The sequence below is a fragment of the Cibotium barometz genome, chromosome 59 (assembly GCF_041138505.1).
Source record: "Cibotium barometz isolate CiBa-2024 chromosome 59, ASM4113850v1, whole genome shotgun sequence".
Classification (NCBI taxonomy): Eukaryota; Viridiplantae; Streptophyta; class Polypodiopsida; order Cyatheales; family Cibotiaceae; genus Cibotium; species Cibotium barometz.
Genome location: NC_141104.1, coordinates 16,691,650 through 16,708,745, shown reverse-complemented (window position 1 = coordinate 16,708,745; position 17,096 = coordinate 16,691,650). Strand labels below are relative to the sequence as shown.

The following is a 17,096-nucleotide window of genomic DNA, read 5'->3' as shown; positions in this document are numbered from 1 at the left end:
TAGATCTCTCTTAGGACACATACTGTGTCCAACAGGGCTGGCAGTGGATCCAACCAAGGTGGTGGTCATTGTTGTGAAGCTGAAACCTTCCAAGAATGCCAAAGAGCTTGCACAATTTTTAAGGCTAATCAAGTGGCACAGTAGGGACTAGGCATTTAAACTGCATTGGGTCGAGCCACAAAGTTCTGCTGGCCGTCGGCCGACGCTCCGCCGACCATCATTTGCCATCCCTCGCTCCAGCCTATAAAAGGGATGCCCAGACGTTGCTCCATTCCCTTGTTCCATAATCAATCTAAAGATCAAATGGCTAGTCGACGTAGAACGTGTGTCCGTTTGCTCGCTCTACTGGCTACAGTGTTGGCGTCTGCGTTTTTAGCAGCGCAGCCGGTCTCCGCCACTCGCCGCCGTGATCACCAGCACCAAGGCAGCGTATACACAGCGCACATTCTGCACAGAGACTCTCCAGCCTCCCCGTTCAGGAAAGAGAGCGCCACAGAGCGGGATGTTTGGCGAGCAAGGCTAGCTAGGGATGTGACACGAGTGAGGGCTGCTGGGACTGGTGCGGCGCCCATTGTGTCTGGGTATAAGCTTGCCGGCAGTGGAGAATATTTCGCCAGGTTGGGCGTGGGCGGCAACCCGAGTACTCGCAGGGACTTCTACATGGTCGTCGACACGGGCAGCGACCTCTCCTGGATCCAATGCGCACCTTGCGAGTCATGCTACTCGCAGATCGACCAGCCCGTCTTCAACCCAGCCACCTCTTCCACCTTACGCAACGTCTCGTGCCACTCGCCACTATGCACGGGCAACCGCTGTGGCCTAGGAAACAGTACTACGGACTGCGAATACGAGGTGATGTATGGCGACGGCTCCTCCACCGTATGGCAACCTGGTCACCGACACCGTCACCCTCGGCCACGATAACGGTGGCAGCCTCCCCAACATGGTCTTCGGCTGCGGCCATCGTAACGAAGGGGACTTCGTAGGGTCCGCTGGAGTGCTAGGCTTGGGCTCCGGCCAGCTGTCCTTCCCATCTCAGCTGCACGCCATTGTGGGCCTCGGCCAGAGCACCTTCTCCTACTGCCTCCCCCCGATGTTCGCCTCCACAACCTCCACACTCACCTTCGGCCCCAGTACGCCTGCTGCACCCGCTCCAAAAGAGTACGCCAAGATTCTCTACACCCCACTCCTCCGCAACCCCAACCCGGGCATCCAGAGCTTCTACTACGTCTCCCTCACCGGCATCAGCGTCGCAGGGGCTCGCCTTCCCATCCCTGCTTCCTTGTTTCAACTTGACGACCAAACAGGCAACGGAGGCGTCATAGTTGACTCTGGCACCTCTGTCACGCGCCTCCCTTCCACAGCTTACGCACTTTTTCGCTCTGCATTCCGCAAGGCCGCTGCAGCCACTACCGCCGGCCTTCGCCCCGCCGATGGGTTTGCAATCTTCGACACTTGCTTTGACGTCGACCACCCTTCAGCTCACCTCCCAAGCAGTGTACCGAGTGTCGTCCTCCACTTTGAAGGCGAGGGTGCCGACCACTTGCCTCCCTCGAATGTCCTTGCGTCCATCGACCGGTCGGGAACCTCCAAGAAAGTGTGCCTTGCGTTTGCTCCCAATTCTCAAGACCAACCCTTCTCCATTCTCGGCAACATCCAGCAGCAAGGCTTCCGCCTCTCATTCAACACTCGGGCCTCCAAGCTCGGCTTCATGGCCCATCAATGCTAATTACAGGGGGCTCATGCTAAGTGATCCGTCATTTTGGAGAGTTTCGGAACGACGAGACGACATCTGTTTACGTTTCCTGCAATGTTGTCGTAGGCTTATTTCCCCTACCCAACCCCCCTCAAAATATATATATATATCTTAAATAAAGTTTTAACTATTCTTGTGCAATTCCCACTTCAATTACGCAAGCCCATAAAAGGGAATGCCATTTCAGTCAAGTCTAACCTGCGATATCCCCGTCATATCAACATGTGTCACTTAACCAATTTGTGACCATACCACGCTCATCAACCAAGCCATCAAGTGTATGGATAAAACTATATTATATGTGCATACTAAATCCACCTTATTGATCCATACTAAGTCCACATATTATCCATACCGAGACCACCTTAGTACTCCATATTAGCACGATTCGTGTCTCAATCTCAACCCACCATAGTACAACTATAGTCAAAATACAAAGCCTAACATCTTTCTCTTGGGCACTCTCCTTAATTACGGACCGGCTTCTTTGGACAACTCACCTCTTCCACAATAACCTCTCGGGAAGAACCACAATTTTGTGGAGTCAACTTCCAAAAAACCTGAACTATCTCTACGGATAGTTGCACCTTGTCCTTTCACTTTAAACCATTGCGCATTAAAGATGAACATGTAAAAGGTTGACTGGAAATCTATTTTTAGAATATCTTGAATCATCAAGCCAAAATATTCTATATTTGATATATGGATGTTTGTGTCGCTTGCACTTGTTCGGATTTGTTGCTCAAACTTTGCCATCACTCCACAGTCAAATGTTGTATGATTTTTTTCTATCCACTCCACTCGAAAATACCGCCCATGTGACCATAATTCTCCAAATGATAAATACTACAAAGTAACACATAGTAATGTGAGATAATAATCATATTTATTTTTGCAAATAAAAAATGTAGTAATTATTTTCATGAAAGAGTCATACAATAAATACAAGTAATGTAGTAGTGATAATTAATTATATGCCTTTCACTCCAACCTCTAGACAAATCCCATTCGATGTGAGTGACTCTTTGACCCTCTCCTTGATCCTTTGTTAAAGCATTGTCTAGCCATCTTAGGCTCTTGAAAGGAGGTAAATCTTCCAATAACTCAAGGTACCTGATGTTTCGTTGTCTATTTTGTCTCCTGAAGGCTTGTCGTGCATTTCTTTGTTCTACTTTTGCATCTTCATACTTTTGAAGCCATTTTTCTATTGCAGGATGGCGGAGATTACAGATCCGTGATCTACGCATCAAGAGCTTTCCATAGATATGTTACATGATATGGTTTTATCCGCTAGATTTTAAATTCCATTTTCCCCCCAAAATTCAAATTCGAATAAAGTAGCCGTTTTGAAGCTTCTAATTAGAAAACGTTTCTTCTTAAGAGAAAAGGTTTGACTCCCTTAAACTGCCAAATAAAAGGGCCCAAGAAGACTCCATTGAGTTCCTAATGTTCACCCTTTGGCGCCATCACCTGTAGCTGCCCAGCCTCTCGATCACCTTGTGTCACCTCTGCAAGGGCGACTCCCTCTCAGCCTATGACGAGGGCGCCTCCACGCTGTTCTTATCACCTCAAGGTCTTCTCCTCTCGTACCTCTTTGGCGTCTTCACACTTTCTGCTCGCCACCTGCTGCAGCTTCACTCCTTGTTGCTCTACACAAGGGAGGCCTCCACACTTTTGTTGCAGACCTGTCTTCTAGCTTTTCTGTCGCCAAGCTGCAGCTTCACTCGAGGTCCCCCGCGTCTGCATGATGGCCACTTTCCAGGTGCCCCTCTCTCAGTCTCACGCTAGCCCGACCAAATCCTCCAAGCGCTGCCTTCTGCAGCTGCGCCTTCCTTTGCCACACCTGCCTTTGCGCTCCGGTGATCCCCCCCTACAAGGCTCGACTGTCTGCTGCAGCAGCTTCAGTAACCTTCGCACACCAACGGCCCTCTCTCCCCGTTTGCTCCCAGTAGAAATACCTGCCGGCGGCTGCTCCAGCTACCACACAAAGCACCAGCGCCCAAAAAAACACACCGCCTTCTTCACCTCTTGTCTCCCCCACTTTCTGACGGCTACTCCACGTTTCCATTGCTACGCAAGCCAGCTTCCAGAAGCACCTTGTTGGCGGCAGCTCAAATCTCCACGCCATCTTTCCAGAAGGCCGAATTATTCATCATTTTTATTTACCTTATTTTTTTGAAAAAAAAGGCCACCATGTTTTTCCTTTTCACACCCAAGCAAAGGCAACCTTGGCCTCTCTTTCCTAATTGTCCGTGCCTTCCATACAAGTTCTATTTCAACCGCGAGTGCCCGACCGCTTATCCTTGGAGACGCATACACATATCCAGACATCCGAGCAGCGGATATTATCTTCATCATCTGACCTCTCACCCGTCAGGCCTGCAACAAGCTCAAAGCCAATACCGTCCGCCCTGTACACCTGGCAACGCCCTCAAAAGTAAAACTTCACACACGTTATGTACACGTATGTACACATTATCAGCCTCTATTTTTGTCCACACAACGGCCATAGTTTTTATTCACCATGGAGACCTTGTGAATCTGTAACAACAGCAAAGTAATGTAAACAAGATAACAAAGTGAAGTTTCAAGAAAGAGAAAGTGGGCAGACAGACAGACAGTTGACAAGAAACATCTTACTCTAAGCCAAACAGGATCAAGGGAGCAGTTTTGGAAAAGAAGAGGCTGCTGCACAATGAGGCAGTGGTGTAGAATGGTAGACCTTTCGAAGGAAAGGTAGCACAACATTTCAAAGTTCAAAGGAAGGTGGAAGCGGGAAGGCCCTTGTCAGAGAAAATGTAAGACTAGATTCTATCTTCATGTCCAAAGATCTTGTGAGAAAAAAAAACCAATCTCCACATTAATGTAGCACGCTTGTACCTACATAAAGTATTGTTTCTTTTATCTATTTTCTCTTATTTTTGTGAATTTCCAACGTTACATTGGCCCTCTGTTGATTGGTTGAGAGCTTATTTTTCCAACCGTAAAAGGTCCCAAAATAGCTCAGATGAGCTCACATCGGTCGGAATGTCCGAGGAGTAGTGCTCACGTCCACCCTCTGCAGCGGCGGCCGGTGGATCATCAGCAGCTTGTGCCTGTTCAAGTAATATATAGTATATAAGTATATATGTATGCAATTCAATAAACCAAAACCATTCGTTTAGAATTTTCAAGTACCTGTTGACCGTATGGTCTCATGGCCATCTCAAACTGCGCGTCCGTAATATGTCCCTCGGCTCTGAAGATGGCCCACGTGTCATGTTTGCTATGCCGGCGAGCACACGCAGTATCGTGGGTTGTGAACTTCCTCCCCGTAACCCGTCGCTGTATCATAATCAACACAATTTGTAAGATTAAAACAATCATAGAATCAATGAATTAAGTAAACAATCAAATAAAGTGGCAAGATACTTACGAACTCTGCCTCCCATGACTCGACGCCACCAGATCCGAAATGCGAAGATCCAATGGTCTCCATCTGGATCCGTCGTGCCTCCACATGCTGCCTGCTCTTCATGCCACCCTCTGCTCGTTTCTTTGCCTCCTTCCACTCGCGTTTGTGCGCAGTGGCAGGTTTCTCGGCAGGATAGCCACCCGTCGCAGCTACATTTAGCCGATCATCGTACGCGAGTTTTTTAAGGTGAGATCTTTTATTACTTAAGATCTCCCTTATTCGCGTCCTTCCCCATACATCCGAGAATGTAGCATGTGGGGGATTGGGGTACCGACTATGTACAGCCTCTATCACCTCCCCAACTAATCGGCTATTTTGATCTTTAAATTTAATAAAACAATTTCTATATGAGTTTGATACTACCCCACGCATGTACTCCATTACCTCCCTCCCCCTCGCATCCATCACTATCCCGCCCCTATCCGTCACATCATAGCAGACCACTCTCTCTATCTCTCTCATCTCCTCCTCTTTCGAACTGTCTCCTCTAACTCTTCTCTCTCTATCTCCTCTCTCACCGCGTGCCCTACTACCTCCCCCACCTCCCCCACCTCCCCCACCTCCCCTACCAAAGCACCCGCCGCATCCTCCACTCCCACTCTTCCTACTGCTGACTGGGGGATTGTCTACGTGACGATGGCTGTGAGCCTGACGTGACGGTGGCTCTGAGGGAGCACGTGATGGTGGCTGTGAGGGTGTACGTGAGTGTGTCTGGGACGAGGTATGTCTCCTCAGTGGACGTGGAAGAGGAGAAGCTGCATGCCGTCTCGTCGGACTCAGAGGAATAGACGGCACTGGAGTGCCCTGGATACTCGCGGTAGGGGTATAGACACCAGGCAGGGAAGGAGGGGGATGGGCATACATATACTCTGTAAGCTCAACCGGACCAGGATGGCGCCCAAAATGATTCAGCATCTCCATCAGCCAATTGCTGTACGCAAATGGATCGGATGAAGAACCTGGAATATCCATAAAGAACCTGCAACAAACATCTTCATGTACATCATGGGCTGTCTCTTGACTCACACAAATATCATCATTCAAGTGAGTTGTGTTGCCTGCAAATCATGAAATCTGAAACGCCGCAGTCTCGTGCAGAAACTCTTGTATAGACCCGTCAAAAAACCCGTGTATACACCCGTCAAAAACGCGTGTATACACCCGTCCAGAATCGCGTGTATATTCGCGTGAACAGACTCTACAGACAGGTTACACGCGCTTTTACACGCGTTTCTACACGCGACCTGCGAAATTTTTTTTCGAAAAGACCGACCCCCGACAAAGACAGACAAAATGTCCTTATAAAAGGAGCCCCTGTCAGGATGCAGTAACCCAATCGTGTGCACAAAAGCAAAAGGACAAACCCAAAGAGCAAAGAGCAAATAGCATAAAGAAATCTGACGAAAGAGACAAGGCACAGGACAAAGTGACTGACCTCTGAAAAAGTGAGTCCTCTCTGCTCCTTCTCTGCTCCCTCCTTCTCCCGTGTGTGTGCTCCTTTCTCTGCTCCCTCCTTGCTGTTGGAAGAGGCGAAAACAGGCGAAAACGCAAGCAAAGTCGATTTCTTAGTTCAAAATCTATATTTGGGGAAGGCGGGCTGTTTTTAGTTTAAACATACTGTCGCGTTTATATTCGCGTTTATAAACGCGTGTATATTCGCGTGTATGATATTTTAGCTGCGTTTATACACGCGTTAGCGTTACCCGCGTGAATACACGCGATTTTTAGGAAGTAGCCGCGTTAATACACGCAATTTTTGGAAAATAGCCGCGTTAATACACGCGATTTTTGTGCTTTCATTAAAAACATATAATGATTTTGTGTTTTCTGATTTGTACAGAGGATGTCATCAACCTCTTCAAGCAGTTCTGGGGAAGATGAGACAATGCGTCATCATAATCGCGATGTGTGGTTGGGACAACGGATCAAATGTATGTGTAGTCGATGTCAAGGATGCATTGTACGAGCACGTCGAATTACCTTGAATCACATCTCCATGTATGGAGAATGGAATCAAACAAGTTTAGAGGTGAGTAGATGTAAATTGATGATGGTATTCAAATGACTCATGGTATCCAAAATAGAGTTGTAACATATAATTTGATAAATTGAAGCAGGATGCAGTACCACACCCTAACATGGTACCCTACGCGCGACGAGAGCACGTAAAGCGTCGACGAGATGATGCTGGAGCTTCGGGATCTATTGTCAGAGATGAGTGGGAAAGGGATGACAATAGCCCTGCACCCCACGAAGTTGTGGAAGAGGAGGTGCTTGATGATATGGTGCGGAATCTTTTTAAGGATGATCCCAAAGGTATGGACGACGATGATATGGAACAAGAGCATCTTTATAAGGCTTCATCGACACCAGTGTTTGAAGGGTGCACATTCTCTATTTTACGTGCTTCACTTGAACTACTTAATATACAAACAGTTTATGGATGGAGCAATGCAAGTCTTGACGCATTGTTGAAGTAAGCATTCTAACTTACAAATTTGAATTAGTGGTTTAAGGTTTAGGATTTAAGACTAATTATAATTGATGATATTGGATGCAGGCTATTATCAAACATGCTTCCAAAGGAAAATAGACTACCCACCTCAAGAGACATCGCGAGGCGCTATGTGACATCTCTTGGAGGACTGGATTATGATAAAATACATGCATGCGTCAATGATTGCATTCTCTTTCGTGGGACACATAAGGAGGCTCTACATTGTCCCACTTGTGGTGAAGCAAGGTACAGAACAGATATGAAGAGTTTTGATGTACCTCGTAAAGTCTTGCGAAACTTTCCTATAATTCCTCGCATCAAACACATGTTCAAGTGCAAATCCACCATAGCAGAGCTCATGTCATGGCATTCCTCACATCGATCGGATGATGGCATGTGGAGAATTCCCGCAGACATTCCTGCTTGGAAGCATATTGAAGATGAGTCGCCCAGCTTTAAAACAGAGCCCAGAAACTTGAGACTTGGCCTGGGTATGGATGGAGTGAATCCATTTGGTTTCAAAAGCACCGCATATAGCGTGTGGCCAGTTGTGTTGGTGAATTACAACCTTCCACCATCAATGGCGATCAAGAAGGGACATCTTATGTTATCCCTTCTAATTCCAGGGAAACATAAAGTCAAGCATATGGATGTTTATCTTGAACCACTGATTGATGAGTTGGAGGAACTATGGAGAGGTGTTGCGGTGGTGGACATTAGTAGGCCTCCCTCCTCTCAACACTTCGACTTAAAAGCAGTGTTGATGTGGACAATGCATGACTTTCCAGGATACAGCGATTGTTCTGGTAAGAGTTCTAATTACCTCCCTACTCTATTACTATTGGCTATATATATTAATTAGACGGTTTGACTTTATTATTCTAACTTTTATTTATATTTTAACAGGTTTGAAAACATCGGGTAAACATGCATGTCCTGTTTGTGGCCCTTCGTTAGTACATGAGTATGCTGACAGTTTGTGTAAGACTATATTCGATAATCATCATCGATTTCTCCCCTCAGATCATCCTAAATATGTTGCTAGTAAGAGTAACATTTCTCCACAAACACTTCGTGCAAAAGATTGGAAGCGTATTTGGGAGTCTACAACTATTCTTCCTCCAGATGGCATGAACAGGTATAGTGATGTTTTTTCAATCTTGTTTTGTGTAGTTTCTAATTGGATTAAAGGTCACATAGAGCAATCCCTTGTGTAGGTACTCCATTTTTTTCCGGCTGCCATATTGGACCCATCTTAAGATCAACCATCTTCTTGATCCCATGCACATCTTCAAGAATGTGGGATCTGGTATTTGGGAACATATTACTGGTAAACGAGACAATGTTAGCGTACGTGAGGACTTGCGGGTCGCACGACGTATGCGTCAAGCTTGGCCATGAGAGGTGGGTGGGCACGTTCGTCTTCCGCCTGCACCATGGATTATATCAAAGAAAGAGGAGAAGCAGGTAAAGCAGGCCATCACCACTTTGCGTACTCCCACTGGATGCATGAGATCATTGAAGGGAGCCTTTACAACCACTAAGAAAAGAGGCGTTGAGCAACTATATGGGTTGAAGTCCCACGATTGGCACAAGATGCTTCAAGTAAGTGTTTTCCAAGTCTTGTACGTACGTTGAAATTAAATTTTGTAATGCCATAAACCATAAATGTGCTCTTATGTGCGCAGTTCATACTACCTACCAGCATCGACCATTGTGCAAATAAGAGTTTGAAAAAATGTATTTATAAGATGGGCGAGCTTGTGAGGTATGTAAAACCCATGCTCAGATCACCCTTCATTATACCTTTCAAAATGAACGTGCATGAGGTACAACGTACTATTTATTTATTTTTCAGATATGTTAGTTCCAAAGCAATTGATCCAGCCACGTTGGATGATGCGCGTGTTATGGCAGTGGAGGTGGTTTGTTTGGTAGAGGAGACTTTTCCGCGAACCATTCTCACAAGTCAACTACATCTCATTGTGCATTTAGTGGACGAAATTGCTTTATGTGGTACTGTGCATGCACGCTGGATGTTCTTCCTAGAGCGCTTCATGAAGACCTTAAAAGACTTTGTGAGGCAAAGTGCAAGGCCTGAAGGAAGCATGGCCGAGGGTTGGTTGATACAAGAGTCTCTTGTATATATTTCAGAATTTCTTGGTCAGGTGGACAGCTCTTTGCCACGACTATGGAGCAATGAAGAGGACTTGAGGATGACCTCTATTGTGCCTCAAGGAAAAGGACAGAGTAAAGTAATTGACAGAACATTGATTGATGATCTCAATTTCACTTGTATCCTTAATAGTGATGTGATGAGCAGATGGGTTACAAGATATGAGGATGCAAAGACAAGCAGGCAAGCAGAAAGAGCTCTCTTTCGGAGACAACATGGCTCTCGAAAGGCGTACCCTAAGCATCTAGCAACACTTCCGAATGATATCCATGTTGATTGGTTGCATGAGGAAATGGAGAGAGCAGAGAGCGACGAGGGGCTGCATATCACGGCGGAAGAATGGGAGTATGCACGAGGATACATGTCAAAGGTACATAGAACTAATGTTTTGCATTAGTTGTAAGTGATTTGCTTTTAATATTTATTCACATTGTTTACACAAATATTGCTTCTATTTTGGTCCAGTGCACTATGTTCAATGCTATATGGTGTGAAGGCAAGCATTTTCGAACACAAAGAATTGATGAAAAGAGAAATACACAAGATTGTGGTGTCATTAGTAGCTTTGAGGGAGCTAATGGAAAAATGGATGATTATTGTGGCATAATCCAAGACATATTTAGGCTTGATTTTCGTCGCTTCTTTGTGTATGTTTTGGATGTCAAATGGCAAATGAACGTGGTGGAAAAAGGGCCTGATGCAACGATAAAACGCCATGCAAGTGGATATGTAACTATTGACTCTACAAAGTTCTGGCAAACAAAGAAAGATAGGCTCGTATTGCTACAACAATGTGAGCAGGTATGCATTTTTTTACTAATGTGTTTCATGTACATATATATCTAAGCTCGCGTACCCCTTGACTTTTGATATGCTAATTAATTACTGTACTGTGTGTATTTGAGTAGGTTATCTATCTACCAATGGTGCATGACATTAAATGGTGGTACGTCATCCCTATTGCACCACGTTCCAAAGTGATGTATAATACATTCACTGATATGGAGCATATGGAGGATGTAACAAGCCGCAATGAAGATGATGTCGAACATGCCATTGAAGATGTTGTGATCGATGATCAAGAAATAAGAGATGATCATGATAATGAGGATGAGCATGCCATTTCTCATGATCATGAGAATGACCCTACCATTGAGGATGATGGTGATGTTGATGAGGATGATCAGGACATCGATACCATTATCAATGGAGTACAGAATATCGATAGTGGAATAAATTTAATCGTAGCCTTACCAATTGATCAAATGGATATTGATGTTGATCGTTTGGCAAGGATGGATCTTATTGAAGATGAGATCGAACCCTAACCAATAACATTTCTATCATCTCATATGCATGATTTATTTTTGAATATATTTCATTGTTGTAAATGCATGTAGTGGGATTGTGTAATGATGTATACTGTAATGTACTATGAGATGGTTTAAGGAAAATAGTTTTTAATTTTGTAAAGGAATTCAATTTTTCTTCAGTTTTTCTCTGCCATGCGTGTATTAATCCGTGTATAGTAGCGTGTATTTATCCGTGTATAATAGCGAGTATTACCCCATGAATATTATTGTGTATAGGTACGTGTATTACTGTGTGTATATAGACGCATTTATACACGCGTTGATTAATGCAAACATACACGCGAACTTAAATGCAAAAATACACGCGCCCGATTCTATTCAAATACAAGCGCGACCATACACGCGTTCGTAATTTATCGCGTGTATAAAATGTGTGTATGGCAGCATTGTCTTGTAGTGGTAGCAGCAACAACAACAGTCCCAGAATTTACAACAACAACAATAGGCAGGTGGAAGAGGCCAATTCAGAGGCAGGGGGAGTCAAAGAGGTCGTGAAAATTGGCAAAGGTAGTATGATGATACACGTTGATGCTTTTATTGTGGTAAGCATGGACATGTGCAGAGGCAGATTGTTATAAGAAGCAAGCTGATATGTAAAATAAAAAATTATAGCAAAACAACTATGCATCCTCAAGCAGAAACAATGAGGATATTGAAATGTTGTTTGTTATACAGCATGTTGTTAATGCCATGTCTGAAAATGTTGAAGCAGCACATAAAGATGATGTATGGTACGTTGATTTAGGTGCTTTGAACCACATGACAAGTCATGGGGAGTGGTTCAAGGAGATAAAAAACATTGAAAGACTAGGTTTTGTAGAAACAGGGGATGACACTGCTCATCCAATTACCCATGTTGGAGATGTGCCATTGTCTATGTATAGGATGGCAAAGTGAAGTACCTTGCACCAGATGTACTTCATGTTCCAAACATAACAAAGAATCTGGTTTCAGTTGCCCAGATGATTGAGCAGGGTTTGCAGGTTCAGTTTAACCCTGATGGTTGTTATGTTGAAGACTTTAAAGACAAGTGCAGGTTGGTTGCAAAAGGCAACAGAGTGGGCAGAATGTTTACATTGAATGTAAACATGCCTGAAGTGAGTGTTGCGATGTTTGCAAATGGTACAGGAATTGTTGTAGACACAAACATTTGGCATAAAAGAATTGGACATGTGAATGTGCAGAGAATGAAGTCTATGCAGACTAAAGGAATTGTGATAGAGCTACCAAAGTTTAAAGTTGAAGGTATGCAGAAAATATGTGAAGCATGCCTATTTGGAAAGCAAACAAAGCATGTATTTCCACGTGACAGAAATGTGAGCAGAAATGCACTAGATGTTGTGCATTCAGATGTATGGGGTCCTATGAGGACCATGTCTATGGGAGGCTGCAGGTATTGTGACATTTATTGATGACCATACAAGGAAAGTGTAGGTATACTTCATGAAGGAGAAGAGTGAGGTGTTCACTCATTTTCAGAATTTCAGAGTTATTGTTGAAAAGCAAACAGGGAAACATGTAAAGTGCCTAAGGTCAGATGGAGGGGGAGAGTACTTCTCCAATGAGTTCTCTAAATTTTTGTAGAAGAATGGTATTTAGAGAGAGTTTTCATGCAGATACACTCCGCAACAAAATGGAGTTGCTGAGTGGAAAAACAGGCACATTGCTAAGATTGCGCGAGCATTGATGGGAGAGAAGAATATGCGGCATAGCTACTGGACTGAGGCTGTTTCTACAGTAGTTTACATCATGAACAGGACTCCAATTGCAGCCATGCATGATGTAACTCCAGAGGAGAGTTTTACTGGCAAAAAACCTGATTTGTCTCATTGGAAAGTCTGGATGCATTGCATATGTGCATGTGCCAGATGAGCTGAGAACTAAGCTGGATCCAAAAGCTGAAAAATGTGTGTTTATTGGGTATTCCCTTGAGCAAAAGGGATACAGATGTTATAACCTTGCTACATGTGAGTTAAGGGTAAGCAGGGATGTTGTTTTTGACGAGATGATCAGCTGGTATGCTGCTAAAAAAGAAGTTGTTGGGGCTGATGTGAGTGAAAATATGGTTGCACAGAATGCAAGTCAGCAAATTACAGTCCTTGAGTGGACCAGGAGAGTCCTCATCTAGTGGTTCAGTTGATAGACCATGGAGTGGTAGGCTGCGTAATAATACCAGTCCTGCAAATGTGATTAGTACATCACATAAAGGCAAAGAGAAAGTGGTTGATAGACCATGGAGTGGACCAGGAGAGTCCTCATCTAGTGGTTCAGTTGATAGACCATGGAGTGGCAGGCTGCATCATAATACGAGTCTTGCAAATGTGATTAGTACATCACATAAAGGCAAAGAGAAAGTGGTTGATCCCCTTAGTGTATGCCTGACATTTTTGCAGGGCATTCTCATGTTGATGGAGAGTCTAGTGGCTCAGAGATGAGCCTTGATGAGGATCTTCGGATACCAACTATGAAAACACGTGGTGTAAAGAAGGCTATGGAAGCCATGAATGCAAAGCTACGAAGATCTAGGAGTGAAGAATCTTGTGTGCAGAGGTTTACCTATGATGGTTATGTGGCACATCACTATGCATACATGGAAAAAGTTGTACACAGGTGGTAGAGCCCACATGCATTGATGAGGCTATTGAAAATGTGTGTTGGGAGAAATCTATGGATGAGGAGATGGATGCACTATATGGAAATGAGACTTGGAAGCCATTGGATGCAAGTGGGTGTACAAAGTAAAACATAACAATGATGGAAGCATAAGCAGGTACAAGGCTAGATTGGTAGCCAAAGGATATGCACAAACATATGGCATTGATTATGAGGAAACTTTCAACCCAGTTGCCAAGATGGCAACAGTGAGAGTTGTGGGAAGAGGTGTATATGTTGTAGCCACCTGGTTATATGAGTCACCTCGAGCATGTTTGCAGGTTGAAGAAAGCCTTACTTAAAACAAGCACCAAGAGCATGGTCTGACAAGATTTCTAAATATCTTGTCACTATTGGCTTTCATGTAGCCAATGCAGATTTCTCGCTGTATGTGAGACACAGTGATAGAGGGGTTGTGCTTGTTGTCATCTATGTAGATGACCTGATCATTAAGGGGGACCATGATGCAGAGTCCTTTGATGTAAAGATCTTGATTAGACAAAAGTTTTAGATGAAGGATCTCGGGGAGCTCACATATTTCTTGGGCATTGAGGTGATTAGGTCACCACATGATGGTATTGGATTACTGCATAGACAGTATATCTTGGACATGTTGTCCAAGTATGATATCATAGGCTGTAAGCCTATCTTAGTGCCATTGGATCAGAATGGCAAGTTGAGTGCAGATTCAGGAGAGATTTTGGAGGATCCTACTATGTATAGGCGCATAGTAGGAAGCTTGATCTACATGATGATCACCAGGCCAGATTTGAGCTATGTTGTTGGGTTTGTGAGTCAGTTTATGCAGGTTCCTTGGAAGCCACATTTGGATGCATTGAGACACATACTGAGGTATGTGAGGTCTACTTTGCATTGTGGACTATTTTATGAAACTGGGACAGAGATATGTGTACATGGGTACACAGATGCTGATTGGGCTGGTAGTATCTCAGATAGAAGATCCACTAGTGGCTTCATATTTTCTTTGGGGAGTGCTGCTATGACTTGGAGCAGCAAGAAGCAGCCTACGGTTGCTCTATCCAGTACTACAGAGGTCAAGTACAGAGGTGCTGCTATGGCAGCATGTGAGGTAGCTTGGTTGAGAAGGTTACTTGTTGTTGCAGATTTGGGTCTATCAGTGAATATACAAGTTGTCATTTTTTGTGACAACATTAGCAGTATACAATTGGCCAAGGACCTAGTTTTTCATGCTCGCACTAAGCAAATAGATGTCCACTACCATTTTGTCAGAGAGAAGGTTTTGGCAAAAGACATTGACCTTGTTTATGTCAGCACACAGGATGAGGTCGTTGACATCTTCACCAAAGCATTGGGTACAGAGAAGATCTGCAAATTCATGGCTTTGCTGGGTGTACATGAGATGGAGTTGAGCTCGAGGGGGAGTGTTGAGATATCGAGCTCATCTAGTGAGGCGGTGGACACTGATGACCTGCCTAGGGGATAGGCCCCACACCTACACCACTGGCATGGTTGGTGAGATCATGGGTGATATGCAGCCAGTGGGATGACAGGCTGTGTGACAACCATTCTAGAGACTGGCATAGTTATAGCGCCAGCTCATTTAGTTAGGTTCACACTATAGAGAACCATAGTATGTATTTGGTTGAGTATCTTTTCATATTGTGTGTACGCTTATCTTTGTATATGGTGTGTTGAGTGTTGTGTGAAAAAGAAGATTTTCAGCCTCTCACCTTGTGTGTTCTCTTTTAGGGTTTTGTGAGTGTGTGTGTGCTTGCAAAGAGGTCAAGCTCTCTTCTCCCCTCCTACATCTTTTCAAGGGATAGGGAGAGCTTCAAACCCTAGCAAGCAAACACACACACACACACACACACACACAAGAGAGAGATGGATAGCTGATTTTTTTTATATCTTCTTCTTCTCTACTCAATCAACATAACATAAAGTTAAGAGTACACACTATATGGGTTACTAGTCAACTATTACAAGGGTCGGTCCATAATGTGATCTGGACTAAATGAAGTGGCGCTATAACTATGCCAGTCTCTAGTAATCCAAAATGGCTGTCACACAGCCTGTCATCCCACTAGCTGCATATCACCCATAATCTCACCAACCATGCCAGTGGTGTAGATGCAGAAGCTATCACCCAGGCAGGTCATCAATGTCCATCGTAGCACTAGTTAAGTTTGACATCTCAACAGAGAGGAGATGTGGAAATACTCAAAGGGGAAAAATGAGAGTCCATATTTCACCTAACGAAGTTTTGTACCAAGATTGTCAAACCATGTAGCCCAAAAATCACTATAAACCTTTCTATCTTTATAAAAAAGAGTGACTTTTGGTATTCCATGATGCACAAACACTTATTTAATGAATATATGTGCATCGTGATAAGAAGCCAATGTCTTTTTGCAAGCAATGGAATAAGCCTATTTGCTAAATCTATCAACAATAGTCCAAATCACATCATCCTTGCTAGTAGTCAAAGGAAAACCAAAAATGAAATTCATGCTTATTTGTTCCCAAGGTTCATTAGGAATAGATAAAGGCATAAAAAAATCCTAATTTCTTTCCTTTATGACTTTTTTATCTTTTGATATATAGCACATTTAGAAACAAATTTTGCAATGTCATAATTATGCATGTTAGGCCAAAATAAATCTCTAAAACAATTTGTAAAGCAGACAAGACACCTCTATGTCCAACATAAGGGAGTTGATGAGATTCCTCAATGATGACTTGTGTAAATGGTCTAGTGATGCACAATTTCTTTTGAAAGAATAAAATTCTATCATTTGGTGAGCATCAAGTATAGCATTTCAACATCCAAGAGTGTATTCAATAGCAAGTTGAAAACTTTGAATAAAAAATGTCCACCTAATATACCTATCTGAAATCAAAGGTTGTGATAATAAATGTTTGATGCTTTGTTGATTAGTTTTAATAATAAATTCTAAACCCGTGAGATAATGCTTCTAATTTTTTAATGCATGCACAAAAGTAATCATTTCTTTGTCAGTAATCATGATTGCTATAATTAATCTTAGATTGTTTTAATTTCCTACTCTCAAAGGCAACAGGATGATTGTTTTGCATAAGTACAGCACCAATTGTATTAGTTACTACCACAAAGAATGGTATAAGTGTTGAGATATCGAGCTCATCTAGTGAGGCGGTGGACACTGATGACCCGCCTAGGGGATAGG

The 17,096-nt window shown here is 43.6% G+C and overlaps 1 protein-coding gene across 1 annotated transcript; it reads left to right on the top strand.

Moving 5' to 3' along the window:
- Positions 1 to 303: 303 nt before the first annotated feature.
- Positions 304 to 1,729, top strand: LOC147605541 (aspartyl protease family protein 2-like). Its single transcript, XM_086793623.1, has 2 exons — positions 304 to 892; positions 987 to 1,729. The coding sequence occupies exons 1-2, from the start codon at positions 304 to 306 to the stop codon at positions 1,727 to 1,729; spliced, it is 1,332 nt and encodes a 443-aa protein (XP_086649749.1).
- Positions 1,730 to 17,096: the final 15,367 nt, after the last annotated feature.

Coding starts and splice junctions, on each gene's coding strand:
- LOC147605541 (XM_086793623.1), top strand. CDS start 304: ATGGCTAGTCGACGTAGAACGTGTGTCCGTTTGCTCGCTCTACTGGCT. Junction 893..986: donor CTCCACCGTATGGCAACCTG/GTCACCGACACC, acceptor GGGACTTCGTAG/GGTCCGCTGGAGTGCTAGGC.